This window comes from Colobus angolensis, unplaced genomic scaffold (genome assembly GCF_000951035.1).
Source record: "Colobus angolensis palliatus isolate OR3802 unplaced genomic scaffold, Cang.pa_1.0 Scaffold84, whole genome shotgun sequence".
Taxonomy (NCBI): Eukaryota; Metazoa; Chordata; class Mammalia; order Primates; family Cercopithecidae; genus Colobus; species Colobus angolensis.
Window position 1 is genome coordinate 5,085,466 of NW_012122265.1, and position 22,676 is coordinate 5,108,141.

Consider the following 22,676-nt stretch of genomic DNA (forward strand, 5'->3'; position numbering starts at 1 on the left):
TTAGCCAGTCTTCCAAGCCAGAAAGCTAGGAGTCATCTGGAATATATCCTTGGTATATTTGAAATATACCTTCAGGTCTCCTACATCCAATCTGTTACCAAGTCTTAATAAATCTATCTCCTTAATATCTCTCAAATCCATCCCCACAGATACTACACCTTAGTTAGGCCCTTATTACTTCTCCCTGGATGAGTGTAGAAATCTACCAATTCATCTTTCTGCTTCAGTCTTCTTCTAATCCATCCCCTACGCTTACATAGAGTTATATTATAATATATGTGAAATAATGTCACATTTTTGCTAGAAACATTTCGTGTCAGTCTTTCTTTAGCTGGACATACACAACTTGGCTCTGGCCAACCCCTCTCTAGGCTCTGTAGAGGTGTCGTATCATTGCAGGTTCAAGTACTGGTTTCGCTGCTTTCTAGCCATGGGACATAATACAAGTCACTTAACCTCTTAAAGTACAGCTTTTACATTTGTAAAAGAAGGATCATAAAACAAAGTATATCTTATCCCTTTGCTGTGGAAGTTATATTAGGGAAATAAGTTGATTTAGCAAAGTGTCTGGCCCCAAGGTAGAATAATAATAAATATTTCTGGAATAACAGAACAATTTCCTAGCTAGAACACCTATGAAACCTTCACAGCCCTTATTTATTTGTATAGATTAGATATTGTTTTCAAGTTGCTTATTAGAAACTAAGCAACTTGAAAAGAGACTGATGCTTACTAATTTCAGTATTTTGGGCCCTAGCGCAGTATCTAGTTTGAAGGAAGAATCGAAGTGGTATCCAAAGGGTAGTAAAGTCCCTGAACAGTTGCAGGGGTGTTCAATCTTTTGGCTTCCCTGGGCCACATTGGAAGAAGTAGAGTTGCCTTGGGGCACACATAAAATACCCTAACACTAATAATAGCTGATGACCTAAAAAAAAAAAAAAGAAAACTCAAAAAAACTCATAATGTTTTAAGGAAGTTTGCAAATTTGTGTTGGGCTGCATTCAAAGCCATCCTGGGCTGCATGTGATCCATGGGCCACGGGTTGGACAAGCTTGGGTTAGAGGAAAAGGGGAGTAAAAGAAGAGCTAGAGATAGCAAAAATAAAATCGCTAATTATAATTTTCCCTCAGGCTCTTGCATAACTTTGTGTACTTTCGACTTTGTGTAAAATAAAGAAGAACTTTACTTCTTCCGTGGTCCTTCTCTTCCTTATCTTCCCAAACTGTACTTGCCAATTTAATCTACAGGGAATTCACAGTATATGGTCTAGGAAGGCCAGAAAGTAGCGAATATTTCACAATTTTTCAACATGACTATATTTGTTCCGGGGTAGAGACGAATGCTGAATAACTTAAAGAATGTTTTTCTGCACATAATCTCAAATCTATGTTTCAAACGCACAATTCCATTCCTTATAAACTGATGCAGTGAGATCAATGGATTGTAACTCTCAAGGGTAATATAAATCAATACATTATAAAGAGATGCAAATACCTTTTTTCTATTTTGACAGGACAAGCTTCCCCCACATGTGCATTTCACTGCTTCCTGTCTGCCATACAAAATCTAATTGTAAAAACAGTAGGGTTGCCATATTTCTGATATATATAGCTGAAGTTCAAGGATTTTTTCTTTTTATTTTGAAGGTGATTCCTTGGATATGGATTAACTGGTTCTCAATGAACTGAATAGGCACTTTAAAAGTGGTATTTTTATTTCAAGTGGCCCAAGAAACGGTTTAGTCCAGAATATCCAAAACAGAAGAAAAATGGAAGCTTGCCAGAAATGCCAAATATAGTATGGTTTCTATTACAATTAATGCTACTCCAAAATTTTAACCATAATTGTAAAGGCAATTAAAACAAACCACCTAGTCTACATTGAGAGATTATGCAACATTATTTAAAGAATTGAATGTAATGTTAAAGTGTTATTTCTTTTAAATAGTGGCTCCAAAAACTGACTTACTTTATTAGCATCAGAGTCATACATATGAAATCGCTGATATCTGACTGTTTTTGATTTGCAAAAATGGCAATTTAAAAGGGTGTTCAACCCTTTTAAACCTGGTATTTTGATCTTTTCCTGAAATATATACTGCCTACTTAACATCCATAGTACTTTGTATGCACATCTAGCAGAGCTGAATTGTAATTAATTGATGACAATTCTTATTCTTACACTATATTGTGAACATCTGCAGATAGAAACCATGTCTCCTTTATTTTCATGTTCCTGGAGCCTACCACTTCCTGGCACATATCAGTTCTTACACAGTGGCTGGGAACAAGAATAACATATATTTGAGAATAGAATGATTAGTTAGCAAAAAATATACAAAAATAAAAATCAAGTTCTAGTAAAAATTAGAATGTAAATTTAATTAAATCTGGGACTGGTCCAAAGCTTAATATTTGCTGTTAAACAGAAAGATTTCCTGAAAATACAGCATTTGGATTACTACTACTCCATACCAAAGCAAAAAAACAACTGCAAATTTTCTTTATTCAGAGACCACCTACCCAGTGTATAGATCTTGGATTTCTATTTATCTTCCTCTCTTTTACTGTATGCTTCAGTCCAATAACATTGGGACAGAAGAGAATGAAAGGAAGCAGAAAAGTTCTAGCTGGTTAATTTCACTCTTTGCTTATAGATGTTCTGTGAGATGAAGAGGGGCGCATCCTAGAGATGATAATTTCAATGGTTTGAATTGGGTTGTTATAATATCTGTGGGTTTCAATGTTTACTAACCTGTTTTTTTAAAATTTGTACTATCATTTAAAAATGTGTGCTATCCGTATGTTTATTGCAGCACTATTCACAATAGCAAAGACTTGGAATCAACACAAATGTCCATCAGTGACAGACTGGATTAAGAAAATGTGGCACATATACACCATGGAAAACTATGCAGCCATAAAAAAGGATGAGTTTGCATCCTTTGTAGGGACATGGATGCAGCTGGAAACCATCATTCTTAGCAAACTATCACAAGAAGAGAAAACCAAACACCGCATGTTCTCACTCATAGGTGGGAACTGAACAATGAGATCACTTGGACTCGGGAAGGGGAACATCACACACTGGGGCCTATCATGGGGAGGGGGGAGGGGGGAGGGATTGCATTGGGGAGTTATACCTGATCTAAATGATGAATTGATGGGTGCTGACGTGTTGATGGGTGCAGCACACCAACATGACACAAGTATACATATGTAACAAACCTGCACGTTATGCACATGTACCCTAGAACTTAAAGTATAATAAAAAAAAAAAAAGTGTGCTATCCTTTAAATTTTTGAAATTTAAATATTGAACTATCTTTTTTAATTTCCTAAAGCAAACAATGTTTATTTACTAAGGATAACTCTGTACTTCCTAAGTCTAATCATAAAGTAAGAGAAGCTAGACACAAAATATAGTAAGAGTCAAAAATTATCTAAGTATGAGAAGAAACTTATTAATGTTTCTGAAGTCTAGAAATCCTGGGGAAAAAAATATTCCAAGTTCCATAAGAAATCCTAATCATATATTTCAAGCCCAACAAAAGAAGATTTGAAACACTAACAGCTCATTTAGATGTTCATCCAGGCCTCAGAAGGTATGAAAACATGACTCTATTATCCCATGCTCCATAATTTAGAGTTTAATCAATTCATAAGATCTTTAATTTCGACTTCAATATTCATATCTAAATTCCTAATGCTATCATTATAGTAATATGTCTCATATTCAGTCAACCTAACAGAACTCCTGAGCAAAACACAAATTTCAGTTAACTTTATCAAACAAGATCATTTTCTCATAAAAACGGAAAAGAGCTGCAGTCAACTAAACACGGCATATAAATAGAACATGGCTGATAAAGTTAGAACCTATTCAAACACTAAGACTGATGCCCTTCTAGTTAACCCTAAAAGATTATCAGGAAATTTTTAATGATTGTGATTTTAAGGTATATGTTAAGATTTCTTTCATTATATTTCAATTTGATATAATTAATTTAGAATCACAATAAAAATTTAGAAATACAATAAAATTATAGATGATAGAAATTGCATAATAAAAGATATCATTACCATAATGCTATAATCGTCCTAATAAACCACTGAGTTTTTACTATCTGGTCCACTTATTACAGCTGATTTTATTGTTTAGTCATTTATTATGTATCAATATACAGATGCTAAAAACAAGCAGGGAAGACAATTCAATCTGGTTTACATGATTAACTTGCAGTAGCTGAGCTCCACCTACAGGCAAAAAAGGATTTCTTACAATAAGCTTTAAAATAGTACTTTCCAAAACACAAGCTGCAAACTACCCCCACAGTTTTCATCAACCTTGGCTGTATATTAGACTTACTTGGAATGTTTTTAAAAATTTCTTATGGCTGAATACCAAAATTTATGAACAGCTTGCTCAGGAATGGGTTGATTCAAATGTATCAACAAGGTTGAGAGATACTGATTTTATTCCTTATCAGCCACATTTTAAAAAAACATTAGGAACACTCAAATATCTTATTTTCTTTCTCTAAAATTACTTGATTCTCACTTTCTTGACCCTTTTATCTTTCTTAAGATTAAAACCAAGTGCAGCTGAGATAAATGTCTTTAACCCTGTTGAACTGCAAAAGTCCTGTGAAAGACCTGATGTAACCTTACAAAATATCATCCACTTTTACATTATTCTATACCTCAGAAATAATTATGGAGGTATGTGTTTGGGAGTAGAATTCTTAACACTGAATGTATATTAGAATATCTAGAGAGTTTTGATAAAGTATAGTGCCCCAAATTAATGTATGCTCTTAGATGTTAGAAATAGCATTAAAAAAACACTTAGAGGAATAAATTTAACCAAGAAGCTAAAAGATCTGTCTTCTGAAAACTACGTAACATTGAAAGAAACTGAAGAAGGCACAAATAAATGGAAAGATATCCCATTCTGGATTCATGGATTAGAAGAATTAATATTAAAATGTCCATACTACCCAGAGTGATCTACAGATTCCAGGCAATTTCTATCACAATTACAATGTCATTTTTCACAGAAATAGAAAAAAAAATCCTAAAATTATAGAACCAGGAAAGACCCCAAATAGCCTAAGCAGTCTTGACCAAAAAGAACGAAGTGGGAGGCATCAGGCTCTCTGATTTTAAAATGTATTATAAAGCTATTTTAATCAAAACAGCATGGTATTTGCATAAAAACAGACACCTCAACCAACGAAATAGAAAAGAAAGTATAGAAATAAACTCAGGTATTTACAGTCAATTGATTTTCAACAAGGCATCAAGAACACACAATATATAAAGAAAAGTCTCTTCAATAAATGTTGGGAAAACTGGATATTCACCTGCAGAAGAATGAAATTGGACCTTTATCTCAAACTATATGCAAAACTCAACTCAAAATGTACAAAAGACTTAAGGATAAGGCCTGAAACTGTAAAGCTACTAGAAAAAAAGGGGGGGGTGCAGCGGGGAATAGCTCGCTGACACTGATTTCAGCAATGATTTCTTGGATAAGACTCCCAAAACACAGTCAACAAAAGTAAAAATAGACAAGTAGGATTGCGTCAAACCAAAAAACTTCTGCACAGCAAAGGAAATGAATAAAGAGACAATCCATGGATTGGGAGAAAACATTTACAAAAGGAACTTAAACAATTCAACAGCAGTAAAACAAATAACCCAACTACAAAATAGGCAAAAGATCTAAACAGACATTTCTCAAAGTTTGCTTAGACTAGAATAAGTTTTGTAGCTTGGCACGGTAGCTCATGCCTATAATCCCAGCACTTTGGGAGGCAGAGGCTGCCGGATCACGAGGTCAGGAGATAGAGACCATCCTGGCTAACATGGTGAAACCCCGTCCCTACTAAAAATACAAAAAATTAGCCGGGCGTGGTAGCGGGTGCCTGTAGTCCCAGCTACTCAGGAAGCGGAGGCAGGAGAATCACTTGAACCCACAAGGCAGAGGTTGCAGTGAGCTGAGGTTGCGTCACTACGCTCCAGCCTGGGCGACACAGCAAGACTCCGTCTCAAAAACAAAAAAAGGAAAAAGTTTTGTAATGCATGCTTACCATAGTTAATGTATTTCAAAATTGCTAAAAGAATACATTTTTAATGTTCTCACTACACACAAAAAACGTAAGTTGCTGAAGTGGATAAATATGTTAATTAGCCTGATCGAATCTTTCTACAATGAATACATAAAGCAAAATATCACATAGTAACCTATAAATATATACAATTACTATTTGTCAATTAAAAATAAGATTATTTTAAAAGTTAGAAACGTGGTTAATATTAGGAGATGAGGGGTAAGTAACTAGAATGGGGAAAGAGGTGAATTTATGGGCAATGGTAATTTTTTGTTTCTTGATCTGGGTGATGTGTATATGGATATATTTAGTTTATAAAAATTTAGCTAGCTGTATACTTATGTGCACCATGAAATATAGTTAATAGACACACTGTTTATATATCATACTTGAATTAAGAGTTTAAAAGTTAAAAAAGGATCTTCCCAGACTTTACCTCAGACCAAACAATTCTCAATCTCTGGGTGAAGGGCCTAGGAATTAGTATTTTTCAAAGCCTCCTAAGTGAGCCTAATGTGCAGTTGGGAATGAAAACCAGTCCTATCATGGAACACAATGAATTCAATCTTTTATTTATCCACTCATTCCACAAGTTTAATGACCAGTTACTATATGCTTACGATATTAGCCGCCTCTGAGGATATAAAGATAAGTAAGATGTAGTCTCTAAAAAGCTTAGTTTAGGCAAAGGAGAGGCAAATCAATAAATCCCAATTGAAAATACAAGCAAGCTACTTACAAGACCCAGAGGAGAAAGTGATTTGTCAAAGAAGAATGTATTCATTTTTTACTCATGTATTTACAAAAATATTTGGGTACCTATGCTGTTTGAACACGGAGATACAAATGTAAATGGACATGATCACTACTTTCAAGAAAATTACAGTATAAGGATACACAAAGAAGAAATATATATATATATAACCTAATACCATACTATTACAGAAGTATGGAAAGGGTGCACATAGGTTTGCACTAGGGAGTCAGGGCACATAGTACCAACTTGCTGACCTTGGAGCTAACATGATACAAACTTGAACTTGTCCAGGAGCACTAGGGATAAAAATTAATATTCTACAGGACTGCTTCTCAAACTAATGCACGTACAAATAACCTGGGGATCTTGTTAAAATGCAAATTCTAATAAAAAATGTGTAGGACAGGACCTGAGACTCGGTATTTCTAACAAGTTCCCAAGTGACACTAATGCTACTGCTTCACAGATCACACTTTAAATAGTAAGGTTCTTGAGAGAGATTAGTCTCAAGAGAGAAGAGACAAAGATCTCCATAGCAGGAAGACCAAGAAAAAAAAAATTGGAAAGTAGCCAGTCGATTATCAATAAGATGGCCTTAGTGGGAGTAGGTTCAGTGGAGTGGTAGGCAAGAAGCTAAATGATGTGTATTTAGAAATAAATAGGAAGGAGGTAGGGATAGGAAATAAAATGGAATGGTTTAGTTAGTTTTTACTCTCGAAGCAAGGAAGAGAAAGGAATATGGGTTGAAGAAATTTACTCTCATTTCATAAAAAAACCAGCAGCAAGGTGATCGACTGAGTGAGTGAGTTTGAAGTGTGAAGTAAACATTGTGGCGAGTGAGTAATAAGGAAGCACTGGAGACACAGCTGAGGCTGGAATCTAGAAATCCATAATAATACCAGCTTGTATATAGCTGTGTGATTCTGCTGAGCTGTATCCAGTAGTCAAGATACAGACATAGAGAAGGTGGGCTGGAAAGAAAGTGGGACTGGTACATTTTAAAAAGGGAAGAGGAAAGGGATTAGAAATCCCAGGAAGTCAGAATAGATATAAGGGTGCCTATTCTCTAAGGAGGGAAACTAGGAAGCATTTTGGATTTGTATTTCCCCTGAGCCCTTTTTCCAAATGAACAACTAGAGACACTGTTGCGAACACATTACTAGGAGAAGATCCTACTGTATGTAAACTTGTTGAAAATTATACTGTTAAATATCATTCTCTAGTTTAAATATTAAGCACTCAATAAATACATGTGTAGGTTTAACATCCAAAGTGATAAACAGTTTTAACAGATTCCGGATGTTTCCTTACCAAAAGAAGCAATACCACACATTTTCAGTAAAATTATACTTTGAATGGCTCCTTGCTTAAAGGGTTGGTAGGCTAGTCTAGTCTCTGATCCTACTGCTTAAATGGAAAAATGACCAAATGATAATAGAGTACTTCAAGCACAACCAGATGAGAAGTTATGTATCAAGAGTACTCATTTTTTAATAGATAATGATTTCACACTGACATCCTATCTGGCTGGCAGCTATACCCATTACGACTCAAACTGAGCAGTGACTTTCCTTTAAATATAATTATCCTTTTTACCACATTGTAATTTTTTAGTACATTTGGAGCTTTCCTGTGTTTTGTTGTTTTATTTTTTAACCATAAAGTTAACTCCAGAGACTTGCTGGTATAGATAACCGAAAATACTAATGATCTGGAAATTTTTTAAAATTTATTTTTATTTTTTTAGAGACAGGGTCTTGCTGTGTCACCCATGCACAATCATAGCTCACTGCAGCCTAGAGCTCCTAGGCTCAAGCAATTCTCCCACCTCAGCCTGCTGAGCAGCTGGGATTATAGGCATGAGCCACCATGCCAGGGTCTGATTTTGGCAACTTTACGAACTGAAAAAATACGTGGTCATGAGGCAATCATGGAAATTTCTACACTAGAGGAAAAAACTGTTTCTTCCCTTTGAAATTCTGTACTTTCTCCACTATCCTGACCTTATTTTTCTTTTGTTTCTCTTTGTAGGTGGGAGAGATAGGATGAAGGAGGGAGAGTAGAGAATGTGAATAATGAAACTGTGGGGGAACAAAACAGTTATAAATAAATGTGTGCTGTTTGCACCATTTACAAAGGCACACTTTGCCAATTATTTTACCTAAAAGAATCCAATAATGTCCACAATACTCATGTTTACCTAAAATATTCAAGCCACCTTTGGAGACTTATTTCTTATTTAATTTACTTTTCTTAGTAGAAAAGTATTTAATTTACTTTTTAAATTTATTTAATTTACTTTTCTTAGTAGATTTGCAATACACTTGAATATAGCTTTTTCCTCTACAGTGAATAGTACAAATTATGTGATTTTAATTTTGCAAATTATACTGATCTATAAAAAGAGAAAAACTGCTTACATGAGTAAGTGGATATATATGTTCCTATGTAAGAAATCAGCATAAAAACTAAGCTTTAAATGTCTGTTGTTTAAGTCATCCAGTCTATGGTATTTTGTATAATAGCCCAAAACACTCCTCTATCAATTCATTCTCCATACTAAATACAATCTCAATGTATCATTTGCCTGTAAAAACTTCAATGGCTCTCCAGTATTCTCATGATAGATCAGATTCCTAAATCTAGCTATCAATGCCATGTTTGGTCATCAGGCCCAAACTACAGCCAAGGAAATATTTTAAGAATAACTCTTAATTGTAAGACTGAACACAATTTTGGAAAATGCAAACTTTGACTTTTCTTAACATTAGTTAAATAATTTTTTAAAGACAGTTATGAAAGGTGCATTAAAAATAAACTTCAGTTCTTATACAAAATTTAGCATTGCTAAATTATAATTTATATTATAGGGTATATAAATATTTGAAATTTATTAAAGCCTACAAAACAGAGTTGGGAGTTTAAGGAACACTTAAATATACATAAATATTTGGTTGGTTCATCTATTAAAATTTTAAAATATATTTTTGTTACATTATAAACCTAACCTTTAGAAAAATTCATAATTTTTTTAAATAAGAAAACACATGCCTTGAATGAGTGGAATAAAACATTATGTATCCATAATTATATTCATGATTTAACTAAAAGTCACAGTGCTAATGAGAGGTTTTTCAACTCTATGAATCTAGAAGCATGCATATGATCACTAAAATCTTTAGTCTATATTAGCTACTATATATAGTATATATAATATAATTTAGTATATAAAATTATTCAACAGTGATTACTTGAGTGTTGGATGAATACTGCTGGAAAAAAGACATTTAAGATGATTCCTAAGTGCCATTTCTAAATGTTCAAAGCTACACTTTTAGTGGAAATTTCTGGGAATCATTTTTATTTGATTACATAAAGAAAAAAATTGAGGGAGCTATGCAACGATAGCGTGGAAATCCTTTTTCAGTTTTTCTACATGTGGTTGAGAAACATGATAGAGAAAAAGAATGTTATTTAAATGTAGATACATTCATCTTATCCCCAAATAGTATTTGAAGAAAACAATAATTAATTATTTTAAATATTGCTTTAAATAATTAATGTTATTTAAAATGTATACTATGAAGTTGAAATAGAATCACAAAGGAGATAATTTTTTCAATTAAGTTGAATTTCAGGAGAATAAAATATTGAGTTATAAATCCAACAAACTTTTATCACCAGACAGTAAACTTTTCATCATTTGCTGAAATTTATTTTATGATACTACTGAGCTTAGGATAGGTATATGGTATTTGGTAAATCAGACTTGAAAAGATATTTAAGAATGTTTTCAGGCCCATACATTTTCTTCATCAATTTTGACAAATTTTGCTCACCTAAATTATTTGAGGATGTCTCTTTTCTTTCTATACAATTACTCTACTGCTCTCACTGGTATTTAACAAATGCATTCTTTCACATCTAGGTAATACATTATTAGCCTATATATATGAACTTATAGAGCCTTTCTAAAAAAGGATCAGAGAGAAATAAAATGGAATTAAACTGACAGGATCATTGCTATGTTTACTTTAAGCTTGGTGTATTTTATTTTAGGCCCGCTACTGGGCCAATTTGTACAACTGTTATGTTTATCAAACATTATGAAAATAGTATTTTAAAAATTAGCTGAAGAGAGGATTCAATCTGAATTAAAGTGAAATATAAAAAGACAAAAACTCTGATACCTAGCACAGTAACTGACTCACCTGCGGCTGACTGATTTCTTCTCCACTTCTCCTTCTCCAGCTGATTTAACATTCGCGCTTGTGTCCTTTTTTAACTTTTTGGCAATTCTTTCTCTCATCAGGTTCTTTTCATCACCATCAATATATTCATCATACTCTGCACTTTCATCTTCTCCATCCTGTAGAAATGGAAAATGAGTATTTGCCCGGCACTCAATTTCCCCTTTCATTTCTAGAGATCTACTGCATCCACTGAATCTCCTTATTGCATTCTAAACTAGGTTTTTCTTTATTTTGTTTTCTTTTATTTTGAATTATAAGCCTTTGAAGAATCTGCTACAGGTGGGAATAGCCCTGGGTTCTGCTCTAAGCCAACTATGTAATTATGGGATACCCCAGGAAAGGTTGTTTGTTCAATTCATGCCCAGCTCCTTTGTGCGGCAGACTTCACCCTCTGTATCACCCGGGCTATTGTGTCTGTCTATATTCCTATTCTTATCTCAGTGGGAAATGTGGCTTCTGAAGGCAGTTGGCCAGCATACTGACCTCAATACGGATCAACTCAAGTAGAAGAGGTGTAGTGCAGAAGCTGAGATTTCTATAATCCAAGTCATAGCAATCACTTCTCTTCTGAAAACCCTCTAGTGGGTCCTCAACTCACTCAAGGCCCTATGCAGTCTAAACCTCCCTGACATAATCTCCTACAACTCCAGCCCAGCAACACTAGCCAACTTTGGAGTTGCTGTTCTCTCCAGCCTGAAACAAACACTCTATTCCAGATATCTCTTCATTGCTTGCTCTTTCATCTCCTTTGGATCTTTGCTCAAATATTACCCTCTTGGTTTTGAGATTACCCTATTAAAATGGCAGAACCACACACTTACCTCTAGTACTCTTTCCCCTTCCCTGGCTTATTTTCCAAAGTACTTATCATCTATCTGATACACCATATATTTTAATTATTTGTATGTGTATTGTCTCTCATCCAACTATAGCATACACTCCATGAGGGCTAAAATTCTGGCCTGTTTTGCTTACTGTTCTAACTCCTAGAATGGTGCCCAGCGTTAACAGAGGGAGGAACGAAGGGAAGAAAGAGGGGAGAGAAGGAGAAGGAAGAAATAACCCCAAGTGGATCATTTTTCTTTCGTGATTCTTTCTTTGATCTGGTGAGTCGCAGTGAAATCAGGATTCTTAATTTGAGACTTGTGGACCCCTAAAGCAGTGGTCCTCAAAGTCTGGTCCTTAGATGGTATTACATAGTTGTTTATTAACACCTGAAATTCTAGTCCTCATTGCAGACTTATTGAACCAAAATCTCTGGGGACAGAAATTATGAATGTTTTCAACACGATGTTTAAGCACTAAAAGTTGACAACCACCAACCTAGGCCTTCCATGCTCAGGCCTCAGGAGATCTGAAAAAAATTCCCGGCAAATTCATATAATTTTGGTTGTGAATGTAGGACATTTTCCTGGGAAAGGATCCACAGTTTTAGTCACCCACCCATGATATTAAGAGCAAATCTATACTTTTACATTCTATCCTATACATTGATCCTATCTTCTAGACCCATATTATGTTACACAGATGTCTCCAAATTACCTCAATCTTGAAATGTATAAAATTAAGCTCATTACTTTTCACCCTTCTCTCCATCTCAACCCTATGCTTTCTTTTGTACCCATCTAACAAGTTGCCCAAACCAGAGACCTTGTGGTTGTCTTGGACTACTCCTCCCTCACCTCATAGTATGGAATCAGTCACCTCCTAGACCTCTTTCAAATCTACCTCTTTCCCATCTCACAGCTGTGGTCTTATATCAAGCTCTCCTCCTGCAATAGCTTCCCAGTGGCTGTCCTTGACATCAGTCTGTTTCCTCTAATTTGTCCTCTATAATATCACCAATGGTGATCTTCCTGAAATGCAAAATTGATCACAGCATCCTTCTTTTTAACAAACACCCTTCAACTGTTCCTCACTTCCTTTTGAGAAAAAATTCAAACTCCTCACCACGGCCTATGAAGCTCTGTAATGAAGCTCCGGCCTGTCACCACATCCTGTTCATGCTGGCCTGCTTACAGTTCTTAGAACACACCAAACTCTCCTGCTTCAGACTATTTTGTATATGCAATTCCCCTTACCTTCAATACTCTTCTTCCTTGCTCTTCACAAGACAGACTCCTTGAAACTTTAAATCTCGGTTTGTATTTCCTAAATAAGGTATAATCTCTCCTTATTTCCATGTTTTAGTATATGCTGTTCTCTGAGCTAGAGGGACCCCACCCTTCACCACTTTCTTTTCTGACTTATCTAACTCCTAACTCTCATATAAGACATAAACAGCATCATCTCTTCCAGGAAGGTATTCTTGACAAGGTCAGATATTCATCCTCTCTCTATCTCCTACTGATAGCCAGAGAGAGCCTTCTCTTTTGACTGTGATAATAGATAAAACTGTGTTCATGCATGGAAAGTTATGTACTTCCTAGTAAATTATATAATGCACAGATTAATGGGTTTTTATATACAAAGTGGCATATGTATAATTTGCAAAACTTGACTCTTATGTATTAAAGGAAAATCTTCCTTCTGTTTTGTTAGCTTTATTACCCAACACAACTAATAAAGATCGCCACAGTCGTGAATGAGAATCTTTTGAAATGTGTATACAAAAAGGGGACACTACTATAAATGACTGATCGAAGCATTTCCCATGTATCATGTAGGATGCCCACACACCAACACTTAAACTTTTAACACAATAAAATTATAACCTCTCAAGTTTGAATATTAATGTAATGTTATGTGAGGGGGAGAAAAAAACAGACTAGAAATTCATATATAAGATTTCTAATGTTGTAGAGAGATATATACACACACTCACGCACACCCCTAGAGTAAGGAAATATTCTAATACCTAAACAGATAATTTCTATTTTTCATATTTTTCCAAAATTTGACACATATAACTGTAAAAGTTATACATTATACTATACTATAAAAAGTAATATACATTATTTTTTAAGAACAAAATTAAGTTTTTGTAAAAATTTTGTACTTTCTATGAATTGTTCAAACTATATTTATACCAAAATAAATACTTACATCATCTAAATCTCCCGCTGCACCACCTTTTTCACTATAAAAAAATAAGCAAAACAAATTTTAGTTTCAAGGTAAAACTAATACAATTATTTTATAAACCAAAAATCTAGAATAGTTTGCTGGGAATAACATTCCAAAAATGTATTTCAACATAGGAATTTAAGAAGGGCATTATAGAACAGATGGAAACACTCTTTATAAGTGGAATAAGTATGATTCATTAGCAAATATATGCATTCACTAGAATTTGAAAGAAAAAAAGCAAACAACAACCAACAGTGCTATTTTTATGAACAATGGTCTGCAAAGAACAATTTCTTCTATTGGTTTAAAGTATTCTGGCTAAAAAACCCCAAATCCTTCAAATAAAAGGATATTAAGAAAAGATTGTCCTAAAACAGGAATTTCAAAAATGAGCTAAACTGAGTACAACAGCATTGTAGTGCCCCTTGAGATACTGGCCCAGTTTATCTTGTGCAATTACATCTAACACCAAGACATCTTCCCTTCACAAAGAGAAGAACAAAGGTAGCAAGACAACTTTCTGTTAACTCTTCAAAGTATGAGAGAATTTACAGTCAGCGGACTGGCCCCCAAACTGGTAACTTCTTCACAAAAACCTTCAACTCTAATTTGTTCATTCATGATACAAGTAAGGCAAAAATGCTTGAAGGAAAAACAGCAAAACAACCTTGAATTAAACATTAAATTGTTAAAGCAAACAGTTTCCAGTCCTAACACGTAATGGTAAAACAATTTTAAATATAACTTATTCAACAGAGGTAGAGAGCAAGTGCAAAAGTGACTAGAGTGTTTCTCTCTATCAAGCTTGAAGTTCTCTATCTCTGTTATCAAAATGCTTTATTTTTTTGGCTGGTTTTGAAATTTTTGATTTATGAGTACCGAATGTTTACTCACAGAAGAAGCAAGAAAATGATCTGACCCAGAAAATTCAGAACTTAGGATCACACCAACAATGGACTAACCTTTCTACAACTGGAACAGAACTGAGATGTGGATCATCCTTAAGCAAGTCATGACTACTTTTGCTTTTGCCCTTCATGCTCTGGAAAGAATGTACAATATAATCATGAAGGGGGAAATAAACAGTATTCCTAAATGACGAGTTAACAAATTTACATAAAACCTAGCAATGATATAATATGGTTAGCAAAAGACGTATCCCTGAAAGGTTCAATACAAACTAAAGTTTTATAAGTAAGAATCTTATCCTTCTATTGACTGAAAATAGTATTTTAAAAACACCTTTTCTTTAAAAAAATGATATGTCATTAAAAAGAAGTCTGCTGAATTACCAAGTTGAAGCACTAAATTCTCATCATAATTTGTATGCAATGAAACTAGTTCATTTTTATGACCCCCATAACTTAGAAGCTAGATCACAAGAGTACTTTGAAATAAATGCACTCTATTATTCTTCAAATATGCCACCTATACTACACAGAATCACTTTTTAAAATGTTATTCAAGCAAAAGATGAGTACATCCCCAAGGAACTACTTACCAACAGCAAAAAAAGATGTAGAAGAGCCTCTTAAGCATGAGAATATTTATCAATGACCAAATATTTATTAAATGCTTTAATTTCAAAGTTCATATTTTCAACAAATATACATTTTAGAAGGGAAACAAGACATAAAAAGGTTTAAGAAGTAGCATTATAAAACAAAAACTACTGCTGCTATTAAGTATTAAATATACATTTGTGTATATATATGTGTGTATATATATATGTGTGTGTATGTGTATGTGTGTGTGTGTGTGTGTATATATATAGATATATATATATATATTTTTTGAGATGGAGTTTTGCTCTGTCACCAGGCTGGAGTGCAGTGGTGCGATCTCAGCTCACTGCAATATCCCTTCCAGGGTTCAAACGATCCTCCTGCCTCAGCCTCCCAAGTGGCTGGGATTACAGGTGTGCACCACCATGCCCAGCTAATATTTGTATTTTTAATAGAGAGGGGGTTTCAGCATGTTGGCCAGGACCTCGTGATCTGCCCGCCTCGGCCTCCCAAGTATTGGGATTACAGGCATGAGCCACTGTGCCCAGCCAAGAATTAAGTATATTCTTTGTGCTAGGCACTGTGCTTCAAATAGTATTGCTACTCCTCTCTTCTCTCCCCAAATTAAAGTATACGAGGTGGAAATTATTAGCCCCATTTTACAGATGATTAAAGAGATTAAGTAATTTACTAAAGGTCACAAAACTAGTCAGTGGTAGAGGATCTAGGGTTTAAATCCAGGTCTATCTGACAAAAGTACCTGTAGATCAAAAATCTAAATGTATCCATTTTATTTTCCTCTAGGCCCCTATGGGCCCAGAACACTGGCCGGGTTTCAGAGCTGCAATCTCCTGTTCTACAGATTTCCCTACTGCGGGGTGGGACACCTCCAACTTACACCCTGTATCTTGAGGTGGGAAGATGCTCACCACCCCAACTTCCCAACTAATCACATAAAAGTGAATAGTTAAAAGATTAGAGTTGACAGAAAGAATAATTTCTGCTTTGAAAAATTTTGAAGAAAATTTTATATGGAAAATTTATTACAAAGTATGTTAATTAAAATGTTTAGATGACATCTAAACAGACACAGAGAGATGAAAATATCTCTTTCTCTTAAGCTCCCTCCACCACTTTTAATTTGAAAAACAGGCTCTTAAATAGATTTTAATTTCTGTATTAATATGGAGCTCTCTATAGATTTAATCAATTAAAACATGCATATAGTGTAATTTCGCAATACAAAATTTTCTCCAACAGTTAATCTAAATATGCTATTATTCGTAGTTTTAAAAAGCCATAGAATCTGAATTATGCAATTAATCTATATGTCTAATTTCATAAACTTACCTAAACTGAGGAAAGATGAAAAAGCAAAATGCCATCTAATTACTGGATAATGTTTGTCCAAGTATGCAAAATGGGGGAAATATTCACAAAACAGAAGGTGGTATAGTAGAAAGAACACAGGACAAGAAGAAAGATGATGGTTGGACCAAATGAGTTTCAAAATGTAATATTCCATAATTACATGGGGTTCAGTCTAAAACATGTACCATTTGTTGAAACACAGTGATCTCAAGAGACCTCAGAAACATTGCCTACAAAATGGAAATAATCATCGAAACAGCCTTGCCTAGTTCACATCAGAGAATTAAATGAGATTATCTGCAAAAGGGTACAGTGAACATCAAATAACTTAAACAAGAATAAAAGCCTGAACATCTTTCATTCATGCCTTCCTTCCTTAAAATTCCTTTCTCCTGTATCTCTGGCCATCAGATTATTTTCATCTACCCTCAGAAATAGTCCTTTATTAATTCTCCCCACCTGGTTCCCTTATAAAGCCACAATCATAAACACCACAGTCAGAATTGGCCTCAGATCCTCTGTTCTAGCTTTTTAGTCCACCGATCAGAAAATGACTTACACTAATAAATAGCAAAAGCAAGATTAGAATTTAGATCTCTAAGTAAGCTCTTGGTCCATTAATGAGCTATATTATTTCACTTCTTTGTGAATGTTAGTTTACAATTGTTAATTTCATTGTTAATATATTTTTAAAATGAGTTCTTGTATTGTACTCTTGAAAATCACTAAGAGCGATTTTAAGTTTTCTCCCTGTAAGAAATGATAAGTATGTGAGGTAATTCATATGTTAATTAGCTTCATTTAGCTAATTTAAAAATTAATTAATTATTTTTAAAAAAGTGCTTGTTTGTCTTCCAAAACTTACTTTAAACAGCTGGAAGGAAAAAGAAAAAACTTGTTTTACATGAATTTAAAATAAGACTTGACAATAACCTGTGTTTAATTTTAATAATCATTACCATTTCAAATTTTAATTAACTTTTAAAACTAAATTAGTATAGAAATATATGAAAAGGCAAATTTTTAGGCCTCTTTTCCCACTACAGTAGACTCTGAATCCTGTAGGGAGAGAAAGCAAATTGGAGATGAACTGAAGAAATTAGGCGACAATCATTAAGAGGGTGAAAATGAATTCAGACATTTCCCTTTAATGCCTATTCTTTCTGAATGACCTACTTTAAGGTTCTTATTTATACCATCAGGTAACAGTGAATTTGAAGGAAGAACAAACACCAAATACATTTTTTAATGTTTTAAAAACTGCTTAAAATAAGTTGACTAATTAAAAGGTTTAGATGATGAATGAAATACTAAATATATTTAGTGAATTCAGTGTTAGGGGCTTCACAGAAATTTCAAAACTATCTGCAAACAAATGTACAAATGAAAATCAGAGCGACACAGAAAAATTACGTTGTCTAGTAATTTTTTGTCTAGAACTTCATATCCAAAAACAAAGAGGCAGCAAAACAGTAGGAACTACATAGAATACAGGCAGAAGGGAGCACAGGAAGAGAGGAGAAGGGGTGGGGGAAGTGATGGGGGAGACAGAGAGAGAAAGAGAAGAAAGAAAGGAAGGAAGGGAGGGATGGAGAAAGAGAGGAAAGAAGGAAGGAAGGAGGAAAGAAGGGAGGGAGGGAGGGAGCGAGGGAGGGAGGGAAGGAGGGAGGGAGGAGAAAGAGGGAGGGAGGGAGGGAGGGAGGAGGAAGGTACACAGGAGCAACACTGGCCAAGAAGCTGGAAGGTCTGGGGCTCAGTCTCTAACTCTATGTGGATAATTTTATGAGTCAACTTGGCTAGGCAATGGTGCCCAACCATTTAGTGAAACACCAGTCTAGATGTTGCTATGAAAATATTTTTTAGATAAGATTAGTATTTAGATTAGTAGGCTTTCAGAAGGCAGATTACACTCCATAATGTGGGTGGGCACCATCTAAACAGTTGAAGGCCTTAAGAGCAAAAACTGAGGTTTCCCAAGAAAGAAACAATTTTGCCTCAAGACTATCACAAAGAAACCCTGCCTGAGTTTCCAGCCTATGTATTTTGGACTTATCAACTATTCCCTGAGGCTCCAGCCTGCTGGCCTACTCTGCATATTTTGGAATTGCCAGCTCCCACAATTGCAAGAGCCAATTCCTATAAATAAAGAGATAAAGTGATAGATTAATAGATAAAAGGATCTAGTTTATTCTCGGTCTCTCTCTCTCACATCCTATTGGCTGCTTCTGTTTCTCTGTAGAACCCTGACTAGTATACTATGAGACCTTCAGCACAGAACCAGAAAAACTTACTAGTTAAAAAAGGGATTGTAGGGGACACAATGTTTTCTCCCAGGCAATGCAGGAATTTCCTTGACATCACTGCTGACTGGTCAACCATGTCTCAACACCTCAAATGAGCTTATTAATACACACGCACCCACACCCACCCACACACACCCACACACACACACACACGCACGCACAAACACATTTCTGTTTAAATGGCTTCTATTATTAGGAAATTCTCTGGTTGGAGAGAAAAAAAAATTCATGTGTATTTTCCAACCATCCAACCAACCCTACCTTCTACCTTCTAGAACTACAAATAAGGCCTGTTATTAGGCATACTATATAGAGTAGTTTAGACATTCATTAGACAGAATAATGGCCCCCTAAGATGTCCATGTCCTATCCCTCAGAACCTATGAACATATCACCTTGAATGGCAAAAGAGACTTTGCATATAAATGAAAGATTTTGAGGTGGGGACATTATCCTGGATTATCAAGATGGGTCCAAATGTAATTACAAGAGTCCTTACAAGCGAAAGAGGGAGGCAATAGAGTTAAATTTAGAGTGATGCGGCATGGGAAAGACTTTACCAGTTATTACTGGCTTTGAAGATGGAAGAAGGGGCATGCCAAAGAATACAGGCAGTCTCTAGAGGTTGAAAAAGGCAAGGGAATAGATTCTCCCCAGAGACTCCAGAAAGAAGGCCCTGCAAATGCCTTTGATATTTAGCCCAGTGAAACCTATTGCAGACTTCTGACCTACAGAAATATATGATACTAAATTTGCTTTGCTTAAAGCCACTAAATTTACAGCAATTTGTTAAAACAGCAATATGAAATTAATAAAATATGTTAACACCTTTGTAAAATTAGCTAAGTCTACACAACTAGAAAGATAAGCAAATTAAAGTTGAATACAATTTGATGAGGCAGAAACATTTTACACATCACACTGTTTAACATTTCTGACCTCCTCTTTGCAAGTAGCCTAGCAGCATTCTCCGTGCCATGGCCACCTTCCAAGTTTTTTGGGAAAATTTAATTTAATAAAATAAACTAGAATAGGACAAAACATCCTTACTTTAGTCTCAAAAGTGGTGAAACTGTCTACCAAGATAACTATTTCTGGGTGAGGAAAAAGCCCTTTTATAACTCTGGATTTGAAGTAAAAATGTTACTATGTCTTGTAGGGCAAGAAATGCTCTGTGTTTCACTTTGAATGTGGCACAATTTGATCACTGAACAAAAATCTAGCTATTTGAGATATTTTTAAAATGGGCCTGTTGTTTAACTTACCTCATAAAAACTAGTTATCTTGATTGTAAGCTTTAACTTGAAAAATATTTCCTGACATTTATATTTAAGTTACATGTAAAGATTCATGAATAAATTTTAAACCAATACAGACATTCGAATAAAAGCATTGTTTAAGAAAGCAATATGAAGGGAGCAATATTCCAGATAAAAATATTTCAAATCTTTGAAGTCTAGGATCATATTTTCACTTAGTTTTATTTCTCTAAATTATTATTATATCCAGTTCCTCATTTTATTCCCTATGTGAGGTGATTTTTGGCATCATCCCCATTCTCCCCACTACCTTCCCTTCCTCTGGATGCATCTAGTTTGTCAAGATCTTCCTTAAATACATTCAGAACTGGACAAAACGTTGCAAATATGATCTAAACAATGCAGAGAATGTTAAGTTCCTTACTCCAGAGATCTTACTCTTAGTAATTCAACGAGGACTTACAGGCTATTATGTCATACCTATTCAGCTGATTTTATTGAACTCGAGTACAAAATTTACATGTACTCCTATTACATTTTAACTTACTAGTTCAAATAGGCATGGGTTGACAACAAAGCAGCCTTTGGGCAGAAGTATTCAATTAGCTATAAACCTATCTGACTGTACTATCTCCCAGATCACATTTCTTCATGTTGTCCAAAAGAATATAAAGAGAGAGTCTGACAATGTGCTTTTCTGAACTCAAGATATGATTATTACGGCATCCCCCTATCATGCAATCCTATCAAAAAGGAAATGAAGTCAGTCTGGCAAGTCACTTAACCAGAGGCTCAGTTTCCTCATCTATAAAGAAAGGAAGTTGGACAAAATCCCTTTGAGCTATAAAATTCTATGATTCTAAGAGATTTTATCAGGCATTAGAAAGACACTGAAATAAATAATGAAGGAAAGCTAACCCATGTGGGAGAGGCACCTTGTCATGAATAAGTGAGTGGGGTGAAGGGGTGCCTGTAATCCCACACTGATAATCCATAAACCAGAGAGGACTCTATCTTATTTCTCCTTTCACATAAAGTAAAGCCTCAATTCAAACTTTACCAATTATTAACTCGTGATCGGGCAGAAAGGTTCTGGAATAAAGATTAATACTGTGTAGTCACTGAAAAAAAAAAACTTGATAAGCAAATGAAGAATGAAACAATTATTTTTAAGCCCTTTAGAAATATTTAATTTCATGCAACCACTGAAACTACAAATTATTCTTAGCCATTAGAACAGACAGTTATTTGGCTTTGGCTCTAGTCATTTCATACACTTAAAAATAGTAAAGCTAAATTTTGAAGAAATATATTCTATTAGCCACAGTTTTCCAACATTCAGGCTAGTCTTCCTTTTTCTTACCAAGGTATTTGAACAGTGATGGTAGTGTAAAAAACTGTATATAAGCAAAATAAACAAAAATACACTTCTACTTGGATTCTCTCCAGAATTTATCTCATGTAATCAAAAACAATTTCCCTTTTTCTAAGCCAGTAAATTCCAACAGTATTGTTCTTGTTACTCTATTTTCTCCAACTAAACTTACCTACTTGTCCATTACATAAAGCAGACAAAAAAGTTAAATTCTGTAGATTTTAACTTTTTTAATTCTGTAGTGTGCCAAGATGCAATCGTATGTGAAGAATGGGTTGTTGGTGGGTAATACTGAGGCTGGGCTGCACAAGCCACTATCTAGGACTCTATGGGAATGCTCATGAAGGTCACTAGGCCAATTGTGTCAAGATTATGGCTTCCTACCCAAAAAGGCTGAGCTGATAATGAAATTTCTCACCAGCCCTCTAGATTGGGCATAAGGGCATAAGATTCTACATAAGAGTTATGATCATATTAGAGAAATCTTATATTCTTTAGTTATCTGAGATCAAAATACCAGTTATAATGTATAGTATATTGTTCTATTTTAAGGCATTTGACTTTCATTTTTCAATATTGTACAATAAATCAAAATTAAAACTATATCCTTATAACAGTAAGTGGGACATATTATTTTCATGTTCAGAAAGGAAAAGTGAGGATCAGAAA

At 34.6% G+C, this 22,676-nt stretch overlaps 1 protein-coding gene across 2 annotated transcripts in view; it reads right to left on the bottom strand.

Annotated features, from left to right (window-relative positions):
• CWC27 (CWC27 spliceosome-associated protein homolog (S. cerevisiae)) overlaps positions 1-22,676 on the bottom strand; it is a 270,245-nt gene that overhangs the window by 222,818 nt on the left and 24,751 nt on the right. For both annotated transcript variants that reach the window (XM_011930127.1, XM_011930126.1), the window contains exons 8-10: positions 15,157-15,236; positions 14,171-14,204; positions 11,084-11,241 (exon numbers count right to left, since the gene is read on the bottom strand). In XM_011930127.1, coding sequence (XP_011785517.1) covers positions 11,084-11,241; positions 14,171-14,204; positions 15,157-15,236 — 272 coding nt within the window. The remainder of the gene's footprint in view (positions 1-11,083; positions 11,242-14,170; positions 14,205-15,156; positions 15,237-22,676) is intronic.